The 24015-nt window shown below is 32.4% G+C and overlaps 1 protein-coding gene across 9 annotated transcripts in view; it reads right to left on the reverse strand.

Annotated features, from left to right (window-relative positions):
- The window catches only part of Lcorl (ligand dependent nuclear receptor corepressor like), a 171712-nt gene that overhangs the window by 27048 nt on the left and 120649 nt on the right, over nt 1-24015 (reverse strand). For 7 of the 9 annotated variants that reach the window (XM_010641894.2, XM_033758938.1, XM_010641895.2 and 4 more), the window contains 2 exons: nt 18889-18982; nt 5211-11025 (listed from right to left, as the gene is read on the reverse strand). In XM_010641894.2, coding sequence (XP_010640196.1) covers nt 6213-11025; nt 18889-18982 — 4907 coding nt within the window. In that variant the 3' untranslated portion in view covers nt 5211-6212. Of the gene's footprint in view, nt 1-5210; nt 11026-15931; nt 17599-18888; nt 18983-24015 lie in introns of those variants that run through there. The other 2 variants (XM_010641900.3, XM_010641902.3) reach the window with 2 other exon arrangements.

Below are 24015 nucleotides of genomic sequence, written 5' to 3' on the forward strand. Positions count from 1 at the left end.
TTACTTAATTTAGATAATTTTATGTATGAAAATAATTCTGTACTCTATATTCACTAGTATGGTGAATCAAATTAACTTTGAAGTGAATACTAATTATGTTGGCAAAATTAAAAAAAAACTTGAAGTCATGTTTTAAAAAGTTCCTTGAGCTTCTTAACACAATGTCTAGTAAATTAAAAGGAAAAAATTCCATGCTTGTTGAATAAACTGAATGGTTTACCTATGAAAACATATGTGGCAACTAGAAAAACAGAATATCCTGAAAACTGAGGAATCACTGATAAAGCAGTGAGATATGAATATTCAAGAAAAATTCTAAGAAAAAAAATCAAGACAAAGGCTATCAAAGTAGTTGTTTTATATTTTAAAAGTGTTTTGGCAAAAGTTACAAACTCGTCAAGACAATAAAACTTTTACTCAATTCCTAAAAAATGGATAAAAAACTCAATAATAAACAGAATAGACTTTAATTAAAATATGTAATTTCATTAGAATACTTCATATAACAGAGTCAAAGTTTTAATAGTTTTATTTAAGACACTGGCACTAGCAAATCAGCAAGATCAAGTCCAGGTAAAAAGGATATATCAGTGAATCAACTTTTACATTAAAATAACTCTTTCATTTACCCACTTCTGGCCAAATTACAACCAGAGATATATACTTGAGAAGACACTGATCTTATGCGTTCCTAAACTCACAGTCAAACATTTTCTCATGGTTTGTAAGGTAGGTGGCAAAGATTCTAGAACTTACTGCTACCATAGCTCACCCCTTCTTAACATGAAAAACTCTAATGAGCAAAATGGAATGAACAGAATGATCATTTTTTGCTTATAGGTATTAAAATGGTGAATGTTAATAAAGCCCCCAGAATGTAAATTAACATCTTTACAGTTATTACATTCTTTCTGGAAAGAGCACAATAAAATATAAAGGAAGTAGTGGGCAGTTATACAGAGCAGTGTTTCTAATCATGTTCCCCAAACTGTTCTATGTGATACACAAAAAGTTTGGGAAATAGAATTTTTTTTTTTGTATCAGGGATCAAATTTGGGCCCTTGCGCTTGCGAGGCAGGCGGTGGAACCACTGAGCCAAATCCCCAGCCTGGGAAATACAATTTAACATGCTAATGGGCCACTGTGACTTGGTAAGAACAAGAAAAAGAACTGATCTCAGAATGCTGTGCACACAAAGAATCTTGGCAGAGTGAGAGGGGTGTAGGAAGGTGGTGAGTACTCCTTGGAATTCATCTTTGGAGTATTTGTGCAGCAGTCTAGATTAAGTGACTGTGAATCAACTGGAAATGTTTTTCTATCAAAATTAAATTTAGAATATCATCTACTCTGTGCTTCTCAGTTTTTCCATTAAATGATAATTATGGTGTTGAATAACAACACATGAAGGAACTCTAAATTTTAGACAATGATGACTAAGAACATTTTGTGCAACAGGTTGCCTCAACCACACACATTTAAAAGAACATCTTGTGTTCAATGTTCAGAAAATGTGGTAAACTGTTCATAAGCAGGAACAGAGGAGGATATATGGTCAGTCTTGATTTCAGGTCGTTCAAGAAGTATACCCATCATTATAAACCCGTGTAAAATCAGAATTCTGAATGGAAAAAACATATATTCAGTAATTTTTGAGGACAGAGTATTAAACTGGAGAAGCTGACACACTGAATATTTTAAAGACATCTCAGAATCCAATCTGAAGTATCAACAGAATTTTGTGCATTTATGAGAAAATTTAATATTTTCGGAAAAGTACTATTAGTCTGTAGTAGCTTCAAGCCTATATTAGTCTTAAAAAATTTCTTCATAGTGTTCAGATCAGTTTATTTACATCCAGATATTTATCAATCAGGAAAAGGCACGTATGTAATTGCTTTGGGAACTCAAAAGGTACTGATACAGTATTTGAAAGTCTGTATTACTTTCAACAATTACACTCCATTTTAGGCCAGTATCATTTTAGTTCTGTAACTGGTCCTTCACACATCCCATTTCCAAGTCCGTGATTTGTGGTATTTTCATAAAGGATTATTTAAAACTCAACTCTGATCATATACTTTTCATTGTTCATAAAATGAAAGGTACATTCTTATGCTGATCTGTCTTTTTGTAACCACATGGTGAACACAACTATTATCAAACCCCACAGTTTGTTTACATCCTGGCAACTGAGATAAAATCAGTTAATCTATCCTGTATTTCCTGAGATACACATTTGAAACTTAATACACAATTCTCCAGCACCCAGTCCTACCACACCGCACTAAGGCAGCCTCATAAATCACAGAAAATGAACCCTAAATCTTAATGTTCTTTTCAATCTCCACTTATTGTTCGCATTACTCTTATTTTAAGAGAAAAGTGAATCTTCTGGCCAAGACCAATCTCTTAACAATACTGCAGATCCTAAACCCAGGAATCAACTCAGGGGCTTCACTCCATTTCTACTGCTTGCCATCTCAGTTTTGTACATTCAACTTTTTAATTCTTCAGTGGCTGCTTCCCACTGACATCTAAACATTTTTGTACACCTACTTTCAACTCCAATGTACACTTAGCTATTTTTCTATCTCTTCTTCATTTTTAGCCATTTTTGGTGCTAATTGTTTTCATTTCTTCTTTTTCCATTACTCATTTATTATTGAATTAGGTTCTGGCTCTATTAGTCCACCAAAGTTGCTCTCTCTCAAATCACTAACTTCTTGTTTTTATATCCAATGGAAGCATTTCAGGGCTTATTTTTATTAGCTTCTTAACAGCAATTTATTTTTTTTCTTCCAGTGCTGGAGATGGAACCCAGGGCCTTGTGTGTGTTACTATGCAAGTGCTCTATCACTGACCTATACCTTCCTTCAGTCCTATATTTCTTTCTTGAAGTATTTCCCTGTACTCCACTCTCCAGGCTTCCTCTTTGATCTCTTGACTGCTTGTGTCAGTTTCCTTCTGTGCTAACCATTTATTTTCTTTGTATCTTTGGGGCTCTGAGATCCTAGGATTTTTCAATCTTACACTAAATAAAATCCTCTACTCTGTGACTTCAATTATTTGCTAACTCCTCAATCTCCTTAACTCAAGCCTCTTTCCTTAGCAAGAGACCCAAATTACCTAACTGCTTAGTGAATGTCTTTTTTATATATCCTAGTAGACATGTCCAATCCCTTATGACTAAAACTGAACCCCCTCAGAGAGTTCTCTTATATCTCAGTGAATGCTGATCTTCCTAGACATTCAAGGCAAAAACCCGGATGTTATCATTCATTTTTCTACTAAGATACTGATTTTACTTCACAAATTTCTCTCTTGTTTTCTGTTACTCCTACAACTGAGCCTTAAAACTTTTTTTCATCAACAGATGTTGACATCATAATTTGGGCTCTTGTTCCTTCAGTAGCTTTATCTTTTACCATTTTCCACCACCTAACTTGTTAATCCATGATTCCTATTTTATATCTCAGCTTGTATAAACTATTGAGTGCTTCAAGTTTACTCTCTCATTATCCACAATTTCTATGCGCAGTTTGCTCTGCTTGAAACTCTCTTCTGCCAATTTCTAATATTTGAGCATCCTTTGACTTTCAGCTTATTTATGACAATGTAGGAAACTTGGCCTAATTCTCCAAATTTTAATTCATTTTCCCTCCTATGTATCCTATAATTCAGCTCTCTTGTCATAGTACTAATTCTTTTACTGGACTGCCTATTCATTTTTCTATCCCTCATAAGATTGTAAGCTCTATTAAGAATAAAAACCACAACTTCAGCCATTCCATTCCCTTACAGCATGTAATATCCTGTTTAAGATATGAAATATACTCTATTTATTGAATAAAATGTTGTAGGTCTTGTTTCTCTCTTAGATGGAAAGGGAACTTTATCAATCTTCCACAATGACCACTGTAGGTATCCATTAAATATTTGTTGAATTAATAGGGCACAATTGCATTTTTCTTCTCTTTCCACATTTACACTTGACATAGAGCAATACAAATTTAATTAAATATAAAATTAAAAATGTTTAAAACTATATCCATGTATATAAATGTACATTGTAAAATCAAATATACAAAACAAAACATTCATGGTAGAAACAAAACTTTTCACCAAGAGGAATATTCAAAATTCATTAAATACATTATTGTAGGCATTTTTCTGGAAAATTACTATTAAAAAGCTCTTAAGCCTTCAGACCTAATTATTCTATGAAGAAAAACATAAATGAAGCTAATAATGAATTTTAGTGTCATTTCAAAAGGGCAAAAAGTAGTATGGAATACTAAGAAAATGGAAAAAAAAACACCATAAGGAAACACTTAAAAATCAGATAAATATATAACAAATGTTGCTATAAAACAACTTTATAAAAATAATGTCCTTGTTGATAAAAACAATGTTAAAAATAAAGAAGGAAAGTTATCAGCAAAAGATAAATAAAATTTTAAGCAGAACAGGAAATAGCACTAGTAATTTTTAAAATGACAAAGATAAAAAACATTCTTCATATGATACTAAAATTTCTTTAAATACCCAAAAATGATTTTGAAATTAATTTGAAGAAGCAATAACTAGATATTCACCTTCTAACTTTCTAGGATGGTCTTGTATTTAGTAAGGTGAAGAATCATTAAAATAAATTTTATGTTTAAAATAAGTTTTCTTAGGAAAATACAACGGTTAAGCTGGAAGGACAAAATACGGTTCTGTTGCACAATGAATTAATGCAATTTTTCTTTGATAAACTGTAAGTGTATGAAATGAGCATGATATAAATAGTTCAATGAAATTTTACTCTTCATAAAAACATGTGTTTTTAATGGTAAATTGTAAATTTAAAAAATCACTATTAGGACTTTTCTACCTTTTTTTCCTGATATATTTGTTATGTTGAGTTATATCGAAGACAAGAAACAAAGATAACTTTTAGGTTTGATTTATTTCATAATAAAGATTCTACTCTGACCATCTTTAAAATTTTAATCTTTGGGTGTTAGATATTGGAAATTTTAATTATTACATGGTAGCTATTACTGAAACAGGCATTTTAAAGTTATTTAGTTACAGTAATTGAATTTTAGGGCCCATAAAAACCATTAACCTATTAAAGCTCTAGAATTTAATTACTGCTTTTAATATTTTAATATGAGAAACTGACATTACTTACTTTAGCTTCTACTTTTGATTTTAACAGTGTAACAAAAATAAACAAATACTTCCTAACCTCCAAAAGACATCCTTAAGATGTATAATATAACAATGTAGCCATGTGATAATATGTCCTTAAATTTCCAAATACAACCTGGCACTCTTTCATGAGAAGGAAGTAATCAGTAAGCACTCTCACATTCCTAAATATTCTGCACTGCCTAGTACCTATTAATAAGCAGAGATGGAAATGGCTGTATTGGCACCTATTGTGTTTGTATCATATTTTTGCTTGGTTCCAAATAGTAATTATTTCTTTGCACCAATATCACATCAGTGTAACTGAATAAAACACAGAAGTACTTGTTAAAGGTAATTTCTGTTTGCATTCTCAATTTAGCAATGCTCTTCCAAAGACTCTTTGTCTTGTGAGGCTATGGAAAAGAACTGTCATCTTCCTATCTGTGGAAATGAGCTCAATCTCTGATATGAAAAAAATCCTCAAGTTTGCTGATTTATTGGAAAAAATATCTTTACACCACTTTTAAAATAAGATCTTATAAGTGGATTTCAAAGCAGTACAGTACCAAATGGCATAACAACATGATGGTGGATAGGAGACTGATATCCTAGGATTGTAATATGTTACGGTCGCTTCCAATGAGAAAGTATTTACTCTTTCCCACATGGCCTCATAGTTATTTATTAAGAGAATATATATTAGCATGTAGTAAATTTTTAGTTACATGGTCATATTTATCAAGCTATCTTCTGATTTTATATTACATCTATTAATGCAAAGGTAATAAAGCATACTGATATATTTTTAAAAAGCTGTCTCTACTAAACATATTTTTATGTGCTTAAAATTCTAGACACATTATGGCGAAGGAATGGTACATTTAGCCACATCTAATTTCATGAGTTTCATACTAGGTGCCAAGAAATTAGGTTGTACAAATATTTTAGAAATAAATTAAAATGGAACCAGCTGTTTCTTTTCTACTTGCTGCTTATTCTTTACTCAAGGCACCTACAATGAAACTTTAAAATTAATCAGAGAAAAACTTACCTAGTTGGGATTTTGAAAAATAGTGTGCCATTTGTCCACTGTTGCAAGACTGCCGTTTATGTCTTTTTGTTGATATTTCTGAGGTCTTCCATGGTGGTCTTTTTCTTTTGTTCAATTTGCTAAGAACTTCAGAACTATCAGAAGAATTTTTGTCAAAGTTTATACATTTGCTTAACTTATTATTGCCAAGTTGATTGGCAAATTTATTGGTTAAAGCATTATTTGCTTTACTGTTTTCTATTTCTTTAGTTTGCTTTTTAAAAGAATTTTGCCTAGCAGAATGAGATCTTAAAGTAAAGTGCTTTGATTCTTCTATATGTGTATGATGATTACTTTCATTGTTTACAGATTCAGGAGAGTAAATGATTGTATTTAGCTTAAACGTATTCCTATGTTCAAGATAGTTAATCTTCCTCAAAAATATTCTACAGTCTTTTAAAGTTTTTGACCTCCAATTATTTGGACATACATTTCCTACTTTTGAACCCTTTTCAAAATCTTTTTGGTTGGAATTTATTCCATTCTCCTTCACTTCTGACTTAACTTTATTTTCTACATTAGTATACATTTTGAAGTTAGGCATTGCTACCCTGTCTTGCAAAAAGTCACTCTTGATCTCAGGTGGGAAAATACAATGTTTACCTACTGTGCCTTTTCCTTGGAGCGGAATGTCAGCATTTGTTCCCCCCTCAGTTTTATTTAAAAATTGGTTCTGGCAAAAACATCTTAAATTCCTCCGTTTGGAGTTCCAACCAACTGTTCCATGGCTGTGCAGTTTTCCCTCTCTTCTCCATCTTTCATGGTGCAACCTTTTAAACTCAGTCCTTTTCAAACTAGCTAGTGTTAAATTACTTTTCACATTTAAGAGCTGAGAGTTAACCATTTTATGTAGTACATGCAATTTCCCTGCTGATTTTGAAGGAGAAGAGAGTGCAAATTTTTTAAAGTGCTTCCTGAATGGACTGGCACTAAAATCACAATATTTGGCCCCTAACTTAATTCCTTTGGTATTTATTATTTCCAAAGGGTTTCGAGCATTTGCTTTTCTAACTAGTGAGAGAGACTGTGTTTCTGTTGTTTGCATAAACCAGGTACAAAGTTCATTCAAATCATACTTTTTCTGAAAAAGCATTTTTACAGGTGAAACTTCAAGTTCTAAAAGACAAGTTTCCAAAGGATTTTCTAATTTGAAATTATCATTTTTAATGTATTCTTTTTTATGATCAAAAATTTCAGCTTCATCTCCACTCACTTGCACCCAGGCATTTGTTATTTGCTCAAATCTATTGTTTAATTCCTCTAATAAAGAATCATTTGAAGCAGAAGTAGCCCACCACCTGAGCAAAGGATTTGATGATATTATAGGGTCTAAAGACACTTCAGAAATGGGCATTAATTTGTTATCTTCCAAACATTTTTCTGCCTTCCTTGGATGTCTAGCTCCTGGGGTATCTTTGGAAGCTATTTTTATCCTTGACTGCCTGTACTTTTTCTTTAGGCTTTTGCCTTTTCTTAAATGGAGTTTGTATGATTTATGAAGCAGAGAATTTCTATAAATAAGTGAACTAGAAGTTGCTAATGAACGTAAGAAGTGCAGAGATCGCTTTCTGTCCCTAATAGAATGTCTCAAAGGTACAGGAGCAACCATACTTTTTGATCCATTTTTTAAAATGTCAGCATCAGTGTACCTTGTTTTATCCACGTTATTGCACTGTTGATCATATTTTTCTTCAGGTAGAGTTTTTTCTAATGTATTCTCCTGTTCTAAAGGAGGTAAGCAGCTGCTAATACTTACTTCTCTTTCCTGAGGAGAAATTCTATTAATAGTCACAGATATGCCAGATATTTTCACTTTTGCAGGTCTACCAGGCTTCCTAATTATTGCTGAAGGCTTCTGATTTGGTCGAATGATGTTCTTGGAAGGTTGAAGTATCACAGACTTATTCCTAACAGGTCTTACATGGTCAAAGATAGATTGCAAGTTCTCTCTTTCAGTGGTCCAGCTAGACCCAGAACTTTGACCTGAGTCAATTTCATATTCTCTAAGGCTTCCAAGACCATTGTATTCAGCTGAAAAATCAGCAATGTTATTGTTTAATGACATAATATTGCTAATGTTTACAGTTCCTTCAGATACATGCCTTTTAGCTCTTCTTGACCTTCCATAAATAACAGTTACGGTAATAGTTTTCTTATAAATACCTTCTTTTGCTTCTGGTATGAAAGATTCTGAGTTTTTCTTTCCAGCACAAAAGGATTCATTCTCACAAATGGAAATGTCTGCTTGATCAGTTTTAGGTTTTGGTGGTCTTCCAATTGGTCGTTTAATCTGTTTCACAACTTGAGGGCCTATTTTTTTAGGTCTACCTGGTTTTCTTTTAAAAGATGAATCAACAGCACTGCTTGCATTTTCCAGATGTTTTTGTGGTTTATCACTATTCAAGTCATCTGAAAACAATGTGGAGGATTCTACAGTTTCCTTTGCACAGTTAAATTTGTTCAGTTCTCTAAGAAATGTGTCGGTATCATGATTAGAACTGTAATTTTCAGAGTTAGTGTTTGAAATATCCTCATTTGTTTCTATTTTTTTTCCAGTTACATGAAGGGTTGCACATTTTTCAGAAGGATGATCAACATTTGACTGGGAAGTACCAACTGAAGTTAAAGAGTATTTGACTCCTTCACTACTTTTAATCTCAGATAAAAACATGAGTTTGATAGGACTAGAATAGTTAGAAAAAGAGCTTTCAGTATCTTCACATTTTGACGGTACACTTTCAGCACTGGCAGTCAAGCAACCAGCCTCTAAAATAGATGACTTTTTTGGATTATCAAGTCTTTTGTTATTTGAATCCACAGTAGGCACTGAAAGACTTTTGATAATAGTGCTTGATGTGGTCTCAGATTTTGGTAAACTCTGCTCTTTATTCATTCTATTCAAATTAAGATTTATATTTCTCCCAGCATTTTCATCTTTACCATCAATTTCTATCAATTTATTGGATGCTTTATATCCTGCTGATGGCTTATTATTCCAAGGCCTTTTAGTCTTACTTATTGTATCTTCCAAACGCTCCACTATAATCTGTAAATTAGAATTCATTGCAATTTTGTTTAGGTCTATATTTTGTGAGCTTTCATTTTGAACATTTTTCACTGAATCTTTACTTTGTGTGGATTCAGACACTCTTTTGGTCTTAAGTGATTTTTTAAAAGAACAATTATTTGTTACATAAATAGAATACCATCCTGGGGGTACAATATTTCGTTTAGTCCTGCTCAAAAGTTCAGGAACATTATCTCTAAAAGGAGTTTGAATTTTATCTAATTTTGGATTGAAACTATTATCTTCCAAGTTTTTGATTCCAGCTGCAGGTTTCTCTTGTGATTTTATATTAATTTTCTCAGGTGTTTTAAGGTTTTTTGAAAATTCATTAAAAGCCAAGTTCGTTTCTAAACTACTGTAAGGTAGTTGCAATGACTGTAATGCATAATTTGGCAAAAATGTTTCTGCATGATTTTTATCTTGAAAGCTTTTAGAATTTTGTAAAGAAGACCTTTGGCAATGATGGAATTCTTTGTCCGATGAAAATATTGTATCATGGCACACCAATTTCCTCGAATTTTTTTCAGAGAATTTTTTTCTCATAAAATTTTCATCTAAACTAGCTAGTTGTCTTTTTATCTGTAAGGACTGCCTTCTAATCATGGGTGAATCAGGAGAGTTGTGCAGTGCAAATAAGGTTTGTTGACGCCTTCGAAATCGTGTCTGAATAATTTTATTTTCTATCTTTTTATCATGTTGACTCAGTAATTCCATAAAACTATAATCACTGGCTTTTGCATTATGCACAAGAGATGTTATTAAATCTCCCAATTTAAAATCATTAGCTGTGTTATAATCACTGCTAGATAGTTTTACAACATTTGTCATATCTGTGGTTTCTATTGATTTTAATTTTTCATTGATACGATCCATTAAATCTTGAAAAATCACAGTAGTTTCACCTTTTTCATGATTTGTAGTACAATTATCACTGGTATCTGAAAGCAAAGAATCAGAGTTACTAAATTTTTCAGTTTTATGTATTTTGCTTTCTTGATCACTGTTGCTGCTTATTTCTGCTGGTATTAGAGATGGAGGCTGGTTAGTGTTTGTTTCAAATGTGTTATTCTCTAAGGCTGAAAACTCTGAGATGACGTCTTTCAATTTTTCAAATTCTCCAGTCTCTACAGGTGATAATGGTGGGGGTGAGGGACTGCGAGATCTGCAAACATCTTTAAGACTGACTGAAAAATCACATACTTCCCCTGACAGAAGGGGACTATGAAAGGGTGATTTTGTAGAGTCAATGTTTGGTAACAGTTGAGAATAGCACCTATGAGAATTATAACAGTTTGCAATTCCTCTATTCATTATTGTCTTAATGTGTTCAATAGTTACAGAATGGCAAGATAAACAAAGTAATTCTTTAATACAGACTGGCAGAGGCACTAAAACAGCACTTTGTCTTTCATTTTGTAAAAGCCCTCTTTCTGCCAGTCTATATTCACAACTACAGAATAGACCATGTATATCATCTTCAAATAGGGACTTTTGAGATTCTGAAGACACAGCACATGATGCATTACAACAGCAAAGAGAAGTAGCATTCTGCTCTTGGACTAGAAATTTCAACATAGCCAAAACTTGTTGCTGGTGATGTATGCACAAAGATTCCAAAACTTTGCTTAATGCTGATTTTCCTTTTTCCATTTTAGTAGCTTCCTCTGATTTTGCATCAACAGTTGAACTAAAAATAAAATCAAACAAAAAATGAATTACAGCAAAAATAGCATGAGAAGGGGTTATAATTTTGACAGAGTCTGAACACAAGATATTTTGATACTGCTGGACTCCTATAGAGCTGCAATAATGACAGATGAGTGATTATATTTACAAACTGACAATATTTAGTGTTTTGGACATATTAAGAATGTTTAGTGGAAAATGTTTCAGAAGGAGTTAAAATTTTTGTAGACATTTTATGCTACTTTGAAAATTATCAGTCCATGTTAGTGCAAATAAGGAAATAAGATATAGGAGTAAAATCTTTATTTGAATTATTTTTAAATAGTAAAAATGAAATTATTAATAAAGAGAGCTCTGTGTAGTGACAAGGAAGATTAAAGAATTTAGGCTTCACATAAATAACAGAATATCTTTTCTGAGATAAAGCTGCAGGCATTTTCATCTATTAAGAAAATTTAAAAATGGAAGCTATTTAAAAATCAAATCTATTTTAATTGATTTTAAATACTAAAGTAATTACAGGAAAACTAGAGACATTACTTACCTAATTATATTAAATTTCAAATGCTGGAAAATGCCCCACTGCAGAAACTAGTGTACGTCTAAGATGCAGGATTGCGTATCCACCAATATAGAAGTCTACAGAAAAATTTTAATCCAATACCAGCAGCAAGAAGAATATATTAAAAGAATTCTGTTTCAGAAAAGTATCTGTTTTAATTAAACATATCACCAAACTCTGTACATGAAAATAGCATTTTCTTTGTAATTTGCTATATTTGTTGTTAACAGTTCCTGATTTGTGGAAATTTAAGATTGGAATTGGGATGTATTATGAATTGCAACTGAAGAATATGCTTGTGTGTTATTAAAAACTAAAGAAAATTTCTTTTAAAACAAAAAACTGGAGTATTTTTATTTTGCTTCCTAAAACTGTCATAACCTATTTAACAGCTAATGTGCAATATTTCATTTATATTTTATAAAAATTTTTAGCAAAAATACCAAAACAAACTTTGAACATCTTATCAAAACTGTTCTCAAAAAAGACAACTTACTACATTTTACCAATATTTCATAAAAATGGCGTATGACTTGACATTAAGAGGATATCAAAGGGAAAAGAGTGGTGAAAATAGAATAAAATTTTTTAAAACCACTACCACCTCTAGAGAGGTGCTCTCCATAAACTTTCCCTTCTGAAAATAATTTGTTTTGTAGATTTTGCAATGGTGGGGAGTGTAAAATGATAGAACTGACTCCCAGAATTCCATATCAGAAAGTCCAAGTAAAAGTAAATAAATACAAGAGTAAATTATAACTATCAAATATTAAGATATTTTCCAGTAAATTAAATTTTTGCATAAGCAAAACAAAACCCAAAATATCAGACAGACACAGGCAGATATAAAAGTGATGTTATGGCCTATTAAATATATTTGTTAAATAATAATTGAGAATTTACATATTTCTTAGAAAAATATGTGCACTGTATTTTAACAATTTATATCCTTTCATAACAGTTAAAATGCTCAAGGGCAGTTTTCTGTCAATGAAGTCAGGTATAAAGTAGAAATAATCAGGGGCTGATGATATAACTCAGTGGTAAAGTGCATAGTTGGTATGCACGAGGCCCTGAGTTCAATCTCCAGCATCAAAAGTAAGCCCTATTAAAGTAGAAATAATCAAACAACTTGTGTTATCAAAAATATTAAATGATTTCCATTTGATTAAACTTATAAAATTATGAAAAGCACTGAGTTTTTTATATCCCTTTTCTGACATTCCAAGGAAATTTATACTTTTTTTTCTTTCTGCGGTACTGGGGATTGAACTCACGATCTTACTGAGCTAAATCCCTGGCCTTGGAAATTTATACTTTAAAAGAAGAGCTTTCTTACTCCATTTATCATGTTTAACGATGGAGTTTCAAGAATTTCATAGTGGACAATAACTCCCATCTAATATTATGTGATGAACAGGTTAATAAAGGCACCAGTTATGCATTCAGATATGTAATTCAGATATTACTTATATATGAGGGTAGGGAACGAAGTGCTCAAGTTACAGAATTCTAAATTTATTTGGCTTCAAGTTTTTTTCCCCTTATTTCTTGCTAGCCAGAGTTGAGAAGAAAAATCTAATATATAAGTAAGCTGAATACATGTCTCCAATTTAATTCTCAAGAGATTAAAAATTTTAAATTGCATTTTTATAGGTTCCATATTATAAATGTGAAATTTGTACTAATCCTTTTGTTTCATTTATAAACCCAAACACCCTATATTTTCTATGGCACTTTTTTTATTTCCATTAGAAGCTTGTTGAAATATTTCTTCAGAAAGTTAGTTTCTGATACTATTTTTAATAAAATTTCCTACAAGGAATCAAAGAAGTCAGTGTAGTCAGGATTTTTCTTTGCTTTTCTTTTTAAACTTTTACTGAATGAGTAAATCAATCACACACCAACAGTGTTGTAAATTTAAGTGCAAAAGCATTGAAGTGCTTTACTACAAATTACAACCTAGAAACACGTTAACTGAACAATTAAATTCATACAATCAGATTTAGATATTTAACAACACAAAGTAGAAACAGAATTACAGTACATTTACAACACAAGACAGATACATGAATTCATTAGAAAATATTGTAATAAATAATTCATGAATTATAGTGCAATTGATTTATGCATAAATATAACTAATTGCCTAACAATCAGTTTATATTAACAAAATCTGTCAAAATCAAGGCAGCCACAGAGTTTAACTAAATTACTGCGACAATAGAAATACTGCAATTAAAAAACAAATACAAGTATTTGTACTGTAAACAACTAAAAAAAAAAAATCAGTCTCACTAAGGTTAGTATACAATTTAATATAAAATTGTCATTAGCTACCAGAAATGGTTTTAAACAACTTTACTGAGCAGTAGTTTTCTAAAAACACAGGCACTGTTTTTCTTTTCCTTCTTTTTTTTTTAAATATAAAATACTTGAGGAACATTCAAATAAATAGAAAGCATATAAGGGTTGCTTTCACTTTCATTAAAAGTCTGCTGAAATGGGATTTTTCAGAAAATTTTCAATTAAGTAGTAACTGGTAACTAAGTTTATAAAGTACTTTGAAAGTTTAACATAAAGAATATCTTAATAGAACCAAGGGGAGAAGGGGAACCCATAAATTTCCCTGCCTTTCCTAGTCTGTGTAATCAAAAAGTTAACTCAATAATAGAAACATTTTGTTTCTTTTAAAAGTTATGGTTGATCATTACCTATAAACTATCAAAAAATATTTTTAATTTACTATTTCTGACCAAAAATAAATAATACAAGTACTAAAATGCTGCAAATTAACTATAATATTACCTATAAAACTACTGATCACTGTGAAGTCAATAGCAAAATGATCCCTGATTTATGAATCCTGTAAAGTTTTTGGTCAGGTCATCTTTTAAATGATATAAAAGTGTTCCGTAAGTTTCCCTTTACTATAAACTTCTCAATCAATTTATTAATGTAAATATAGTGTGAGGAATAAAAAAGCTCAATACAATATAAATATTATGTAATGCATTCGAGCCCCCAAAGTTTTGCAAGTAAAATTCTGTATAAAGAGGTCAATAAAATTGTTTTGAAATATTAACTTTGTTTTTCAATGGGGGTAGGGGAAAATATATTAAATAATCCAAGTTCTGGCCCTCACAAAATATGGCTTAATTCTTCAAAAAGAAAGATGACCCTGACATCTGCTGTTTTGTAATCTATTATGTATATTTTCTTAGGGGTGGGGAGGAGCAAGAGGATTCATACCCTAGTATGCAGATTAACTTTTAGCAGCTGAAGGGTGTTCAATATAGATCTCAGAGATCAAATAACAGCTTGGTTGTCTATTTTCTTATTCTTTAATTTTTTTAACTACATGTAAGCAGCTCTTAAATTTAATAGCTGAAAATCTTTTCTCTATTAAATGTATATGTGATCATTAAATATATACAAACACAAGTGTAGAAACACAAGTATTTGACAAGGTGCACTTGTTTTTTATTTCAGCTGTAAGAATTCCTTTTGGACATAAAAAACTGGCTTAGAAAAATGATCAGAACCTGAATTTTAACAGAGAAAAGGGGGGCACTCCAAAAATTCTGAATATATAAAGCAAACCCCCATTCTTTATATGGAGGCACATGCTTTATAACATTTTACCACTAAAACTGCATACTCCATAAATTCAACATGAATACTCTGACTCATATTTTAAAACTGCTATATAAAAAATTACTGGTCTAGTAAAATTTAAAATGCACTGCCCAGCTTCTAACTACCCAATTAGTAGAGAGTTTACATTACTGAAAGTTCAAAACAGCTTCAGTGTTAAATATCTGTAAATCTATTCAAGACCCTGAAAAAACTGCAAATTTGGTTATTAGCAAAATGATAATGTATCGCCCACCAAAATGAAATCTGTAATTCATTTTGATAAACTGAAAATGTTTTGAAATGTTACAGCAGCAAATATATTAAAGTTACACTGAGGTTTTTTCAATAGTAGGAGTGTGTCACAATCCTTAAAATTTAAAGTAGTCATAACATCAACTAACCAGCACATTTAAATCAAAATTATCATTCTCAAACTTTTTCTGTGCACATTATAAACATGCTCTAAGTTGCATTCCAACCTTCTTTTCTAACCTTACACATTAGTTTATTTTTCAAATGAAAAACAAAATTAAATTATTTTAATAATTAAATTTAAATTATTTTTTGTTCTTAGTATTCCATCTTATATTAAAAGATTCTATAGCTGCTGGGGTTAACTATGTTTCAGTTTTTTAAAAAAAGCATATACCTTGTAAACCCCAATTTCCTGCTAAATCAACTATTAAATGATAAATATTAAATTTCATATACATGTCCTTTAAGGTTTTCTTTTCTATTCCTGGTGGATGCACTTGAGTGCATTTTATATTTCATAAAATGTACTGTAGTGTATTAATACTGTATATATTAACTTTTCTTAGTAAGGAGATAGGTATTTAAACTTTGATTGGTTCTTTCACATACTTATAATAAGTATGTTATGTTAAAATGTTTATAAACTATTAATATCATATTTCAATTATAAGATGGTTCAACTGAATGGCCAGAATGTTCTTTCACCAATAAAAATGTTTCACTTTACAATTACTTGTTTTCCCACGCTTTATGCTACTGACTACTAAAGAAAACCTGAATCTTTTTCACCTATTTATACAAGGATTAAATACAAACTACCAGAATTAAGCAACTATATAATTCTGTCCACAGTGAAAACCCTGAATAAAACTTTTCAAAAGGCATGTAAGTGGTTTTTGAACTGTAAAATTTCATGTCGCCTGTCAGAATGAGCATTTGTAATTCCCACACATGTATATGTAGACACACAAATACACACCTGTGCACATACACGCAAACACACAAATGCACGAGCGCGCGCGCACACACACACGCACACACACACACACACACACATACACGCAAACATTTTCCTAACAAGTAATCTACACAGGCTTGCTACTGTTCTTGCAGCTGGCAGTCCCTGAATCTGTCATATTATATAACCCAGTGTCTGGTAATCGTAGTTTCTTCTTCGGAGGAGTCTTCAGTGTTCCAGATCTTTCTTTTACCTTGTATTCTAAAGTGCTGTGAGGTACCCCATAAATTCCTTGTGCTTTGGAAACACTCATTTTTCCACTCATTACCATTGCAATAGCCTCTTCCATTATTTCATGATCATACTGCCGATAGCGGCCACGTTTTTTCCTGGGCTGCTTATTATCTTTACGATCCAATCCATCTTCAGTATTTTCAGAGACTCCATCAACTGTTCCATTTTTAGAATTAAGACACAAAGGAGAGAGGTCCCCATGTAGAAAGTAAGAGTCAACACTTGAGTGAGTTACAGGCCCAGAACATTCTATTTTGTTCTGTTTAGGGAGTATATTTTTCAGTTTTTGGAGAGCTGATCCTTCTAGGACTGAAGAGGTTTTGGACACTTGATACATAACATCCAGCAGACCAGAACCATCAGGATGTGATTTTGAAACAGAACTTACACGTAGCTGAGGAATTTTTAACTGTACAGTAGGATTTGAAGTTTCATATTGAAGGCTTTCATTTTTTTCTTTAAATTGAGTAACCATTTTCTGTAGCGTTAACTGATGGAGGTAACTGGAAGCTGTTGGGAATTTTAATTCTGAGGTTTCAAGTAGATTGAGTTTACTTTTTTCTGTGCGCTCTGCTTGAGCTCTTGCCCACAAGGCTACTTTTTGTAGTACTGCACAAGTTTCTTTACTGTCATTATATGAGTAACTATCATTGAAATCTCGAGTTTTGTTTTTAAAAGATGCAGGCTTCCCTGCTGGTAAGGCTTCTAAGTGGAGAAGTAAAGTTTTTTGAGGTATGCCATAAAGTATGCCTGCTTTATTTATGTCCAGTGCTCCAGACTGAATGTCTTTCAAAGCTTTTGAGAGCAAACCATCTGCAAACTCAGCACTTCTTTCCACATAGTCCTCTCTGTTTCTGTGTAGTCTCCTGGATGGATGGAATGAAACGATGGTAAACTGATGCATGAGAGACTCTCACACAGCTATGGAAGGGAAGGGTCCACTCCTTTATTATACTCCTTGCTTAGGTAACATCACTGCTTATGACACTTTTAAGTCTGTGAGATGTAGTAGTTACTCCTTATCAAAGCAAATGCTACAGTCCTGGTAGGACAATGTGTCAATGGTACGGTGGCCTCAACAGGCAAACCTTCCAAGAACATAAAATCCTAACTCAGTATTTGTAAAAATACTCTCATGATGTTGCTATTCTTCTGAAAGATGCTTGCAGAGCAACACATATAATTTTTATTTGTACAATTAGAGTTCCATTATAAAAAAAAATACCCAAATCCTAAAGGAGTTTTTGTTAGTAGAAACGTGACGTTACCGCTAAACAAGTAATAAAAGAGTCAACCCATTTAAAGGAAATTTGTAGCAGCAAGAGTATTTCCAAACATAAACATTCTGTTTTCCCACAAGATTAATTTTCCTCTAGAAAAAAATTAAGATTTGAAACAGGCTGTATTTGAACACAGTAATTTCACTTTAGATACTATAATAGTTATTTCTATTTTAGAAGTGTTGTAATTTTCAGTTCTTAGAAAGTTTACTATACCCTACGACTCAAATCCTACTGCAGCCTTTCTTGATCAAATTATGCTCTACAAGTCAGATTTAATGTGACAAAAAAGCTTTGTATGTAATGGGAAGATGCAAAAGTTACAAACCCCCCCAAAATCCAACAGAATAGCATTTCACTAATTATTGTTTTAAATTAATTTAATGACTGCTTTTCAAAACAGGAATTTTTGTGGTGATTGCTAAATATATTAAATCGTTTGCCACCACATCTAAAGCACTATGAAAAAAATGTAAATACTATAGACTAGCTTTAAGAATTAGTAAGTACAGAACTTTTAGAATTTGTTCATTGGTTTACAAAATTAAGTATTTAGAGTACATATTTCCCTTAAAATTTCCACCTGGATATTTAAAATTCTCTTACTTGTCCTGCTTCTTAGTTTGTATTCTATGATTAAGTTGGTAGTTCATTTTTAACAAGAACTAACTAAAGTTTGGTGATTGTTCTGATAACTTTTCTTTAACAGAAAGAATAAAAAAGGAAGAGAAAGGACAAATGAAAGGTATGAGACACACTATGAGTGAAAAAATTCAGGAGGAAAACTACATATGTCAGTACTACGCAGAATAGAAGAGTTCTCTGTAGAGATAATTTTATATTAATATTAACTTATATTTCCTAGATATTGCTTACCCAGCCATTGAATTTTCAGAAGAAGGATCACATATGGATGACTCTTCAGATTTTATGCTGGTTTTCTTTGTAGAGAGATCTAACACTCCATCCCCTATAATTTTTGCAAGAGAAAAAACTTTATATTTGTAACAGATAGGCAACCCTTAAATTTTATCATTTCATATCTTGCTGATCTACTAATTTATGATCTAAAAATTGACACTTGTATTTGATATGTGGTCATTATCTATTCATCTTAAATGGTTTTAGTAACAGGACATGACTGGGAAGGCACTACATAGGAAAAAAAGATCAGTGGGGCAGGCAATGCTAGATGATTTCGATTTGAAGAAACTTAATAGATTATAAAATGAAAAATCTGTTTAGAATCAACTCTAGGTCACCTCTTCTACCACTGTACAGTGTTAAGAGCCATAAACTGTTCATCCAAGACTGTTTTCCACTCAAGGCTGTACAGATTATGCTTGGAAAGTGGAAGAGATATAAGTTTTACAGAACAATAGAAATGTGATGATGAGTAAAATAACTGAATGATTGTTGCAGACATCCCTGCCCAGTATTAGTGGGCTATGAGCAGCCCCTGCTTCTTGCTTTTCATAATTTGGCTATATTGTTTTATATCAGGAGTCATTATCAAAGCTCTATGTGATTCAAATGGGAATGTCAGATGGTGGACTCGGCAAGTATGTTTTCTCCCCCAGTGGCTGCCACAGAAACCTAGGCCCTGGTATGTGAAGTGGCAGGGCTCTGCTGAATTATGTGCAGCTGAGGTCAGTGTGACTCCAATTAAAATCCTTTTCCCTGAATTGTGGCTTCTCAGTGACCTTGTGGGTTACTTGCTAAACGCACCTGGTCCTAGCACCTGTTTGTTCTATCCAAGCAAGATAAGCAGTGCTTATTCCCTAACAGACCTGCGTGGTGCCGTCATGCCAGGTGTTCCGCACTATGTCACTAGATGCCTTCAAAGCATACCAGGCTATTCCTTCCTATTTCTTATTCCTTCCCAAGACTGTATTCAATAAATACTGGATGTGGTTGGGGGCCTTTGTCTTTGTTGCTCAGAGCAGCAACGACCTGGTGCCGAGACCCAACTTCCTCACTCTAAGTCTAGTTTCCTGTCTTCTTCAATTCACCTTGTTCTATAGTGGCTCACAGGAGGCCAGGACCCATGGCAGAAGTTCTGGCAACATCCCCTTCCAGTTTTCCTATAATTAGTATTGACTAGGACTAGCAATATGTGGCACATAAACTCTTGGCAAAGTGTCCACTCTATAACCAATATATTTTTGAGAGTTCTGTGCAAAATTGTAGTATCTTAAACAACTGAAATGCACAATAGTTTAATCTTTGCCTATTTAATATATTGTAGCTGTATCTTTGATTTGTTGAAGTTATCACTGATAATGTTATAACTTTAAAGGAAAAAAACCTGTTACAAAACAACTGCTTAAGTTTTTGTATTTTAAAATGAAGGTTTTTTTTTGGATATGGGGGATCGAACTCTGGTCTTTGCGCTTGCAAGGCAGGTGGTAGAACCGCCGAGCTAAATCCCCAGCCCTAAAATGAAGTTATTTTTAATATTATTATAATACTGGGTTTACATATGTAACCACAGTGATTCAGACATTATTAAATCTCACATGCTGCAGTATCAATAGCAATTAACTATGAATTTATTTTTTAGTACTAGGGATCAAACTCAGGATCTTGTGCTTGCCAGGCAAGTGCTGTGCCATTGAGCAATATCCCTGGCTCTTAACTATGAATTTATAACCCAGAACTATGCACTACACAATACTATGAATGTTTTCACTATTAGCTAAGAAAATTGAAAATTCTTATTATAAGAATATGTATGTTTAAAAATATATTTAAAAATTTAACTTGGTTAAAAATTGGGCTTTAATGATATCAATTCACATAACAGTTATGTACTCAGGTAGATATAATGAAAAGGTGCAATAAAAATATCGTATCCATAAAAGGTATAATAAAAATATCGTATCCATAACCTATGTAGAATTGAATAATATGTGTTTAGAACTATATATAAAAGTGTTTAAACATTAGGAAAGTAGCAGTAAAAACAATCATATAAAGTATTCGCATGGTGCTTAGAATGAGTAAGATAATTCATACAATACTACCATCTCCAATTATGAAAAATAATGTGCAATAAACTGTTAACATAATGAAGATGGGACTGACAAGGCTTTTGCTTTATAAAATGTCAGTACAGGACTCTTTGATTGAAGAAGGGGTCACCAACCAACTAGACATGTTGGAAAAAGCTTCTACAAAGAACAGTTTGTGCAAAGACCATGAATCATGGCAAATGGCTATCAATACTAAATATGAAATCATGTCTGGAATTCTAAAGGAATAGCATAGAGGCTACAATGATTGGAGTAGTGTAAGCCAAGATAAGAGTGTGGTAAGATCAGGCACGCTGTAGGAAAAGTCAAGTAGGGCAACTGGGGGCCATGGTTAGAACACTGAATTTTATTTTTCAGGAAGCCCCTGAAGGATTCTGAGAAGACTGACATGTTTATGTTTTTAAAAGATCAATCTGATGTGGGAAGAATGGACTGCAATGGGCTATGATGGCGCAGGGAAGCCTGCTGAAAAAGTGCTATTTCTCCTCATCTCTAGGCTTTCACATTTTCACTTGGTTGCCTCTGTCTAAAAGTTCTTCTCTTCTATTCCTTCTGACTCCCATGACCTTAATTCTAATTCTCATCAAATCTTACTCATTATTCATTCACTCAGGACACACATGGATTTAATTGGTGTTCCCACACCAGCAATGTTTACTGTATTATTTAACACATAACAAGCTGTATACTAGTTGCCTACATATCAGTGTTAGATGCAGACTGTAAGCTATGTGAAGGCAGAGAACATATCTACTTTATTCACTGATGTATCTCCCCTTTGCCTATGATTATGCCCAGCACACAATAAATATTCAAAAAAATTTGCTGAATTTGGAAGAACTGGAAGACATTCAGTGTGGATAGTGATTAGAGTGCCTAGATTAGAAAGTTAAAAGGAGAGAGTGGAGAGGTAAAGAATCGGGCACGTAGTATCTTTAAAAATTGTTAAAGTATCACATTCCAGTTGATTCACAGCCTACTTTTATGTTCAGTTTTCAACTCATATCAAACCTTATACTTCTAATGTATATAAAACTAGATGTAGCTTCTCAAACTTGCTATGTGGTGTAATTTCTCTCAAACAGCATTACATCATTTCTTCTGCCTGAAGCAGTGATGGCAAACCTTTTAGAGCTTGCACTGATAACAAACAACTGGCTGCAGCATTTGTGGTATAGGTTTGCCACTACTGGCCTAGAACATTCCTAGTGCCTATGTGACTTGTCAAGTATCTATTCATCCTTACAGATTTTTGATGCCCCCCAACAGCATCCTGTATTACCTATGACACCATCATGGATTTATTGATTTACATATATTTTTTCTCCTGTGAGACTGAATTCCTATGGTCAGGGATGTTAACTTACTCATTGGCATTTCATTAAACATAGTTAGAATGCCAGAGCTTACTAAAAGAGGAAATGTCTTTTCCATGTTTTACTATCACTTCCTATCCTTCAGCAATTAAAACTTTACTATTTACTTCAAGTAATAATTACTGCCTAACTATATTCATCAACATGTACTAATTTTGATTTTGTTCACATTTTACATACAACTCACAGCATGTAAACTAATTCTAAGTTTGTAATTCTTAGAGTTTCAGAAAAAATGAAACTATCTCATATTTAAACTCTTTTATATTTTCAATGTGTGCAACTAAAATCTAATTATTCCACAAAACAGAAATAATGAAAAGAGGTACAGGGAACCCTATCTTTTTCTCCTTTACACAAACTGTGTAAACTAAGTTATAGCTCCCTTGATAATGCAATAAAGATTTTCTGTCCATTATGAACCATTACCACACACAGCCCAGGATGAGTAGACATAAACTATCTTCTGTCCTTGAGAGACCTACCCTGATTAGTTGAGCATTTCTGATGCATTCATTTAGGAAGTCTGAATGATAAGCCTGATAAGCAATGCTTTTATTTTTATTTTTTTTCCAGTTCCTTCTCCACATCTAGGCTGCCTGTGTTAAAGGTTTGTTCTAAAAGGATTTAATAACTACATTAATACATGATAGTCTGTAGTGAAAAATGTACAACAAAATTCTGTCACATTAAAATTCTTTAATCATAGTAAACATGTACATAGTAAATATTTACATAGCAAACAAAAGATACATAAAAATGTAATAGTTCTAATATACATTAACAGTTTTTTGGTACATTTTAGTAACCTGTAGAAAAATACCACTTTTCATTGGTAGTATTATCACTTACACTAAAGCATTTTGTTAATATTATCATGATTCCTTTCTTTTTTAAAAAAACCATAAACCTTGTAGTTCAAGAAGTGAAAGTATCAAAGAGTTGCCGCTATAATTGGGTGAATTAGAAAAGAAAAGGAAATGAAAAGGGGAGACACAGCTGAGGAAGAAGGATGGAGAAAAAAGATGAGGAATAGATGTATAGAGTATATTTTTTTATCTTGCTGGTTATTTATAGTCTAGCTCAATGGTGATTATATCTATCTGCACCAGTCCTTCAAAATGGAGTAATCACGTCATAACTAGGTTATTTTATATGTATTTATTTACAAATTCTAATAATTTACTCAGTGGATAAAAACTAAGCACCTATTATGCTTTTATAGGGTTGATGATATAAACCAGGCAGAAAGGGGGCTATAATTAATTCACTTTCACCACATCGCATTCTCTGCATTCTCCCTTTCTCATTCATGTATTGGTAGATATATAGATGGTTTTAGTTTTTCAGTGTTACAAATAATGCTGAAATGCATGTTCATCTGCTCTTGTTATAAGAATCTCTAATATATACATCTAGAAATGGAAGTGCCAGATGGTGATGTTTTGTACATTTTGAACTTTAGCAGGCACTTCCAAATTTCAGGATTAAACAAGAGTGCATTTAGCATGCTATTTATGTACATTTTTAAATTGCATGCGTGTACACTCACAAACTATTTTGTTTATAGATACATAAATAGTGACAATGAT

Source organism: Fukomys damarensis, unplaced genomic scaffold (genome assembly GCF_012274545.1).
Source record: "Fukomys damarensis isolate Sample0158 unplaced genomic scaffold, DMR_v1.0_HiC HiC_scaffold_35, whole genome shotgun sequence".
Taxonomy (NCBI): Eukaryota; Metazoa; Chordata; class Mammalia; order Rodentia; family Bathyergidae; genus Fukomys; species Fukomys damarensis.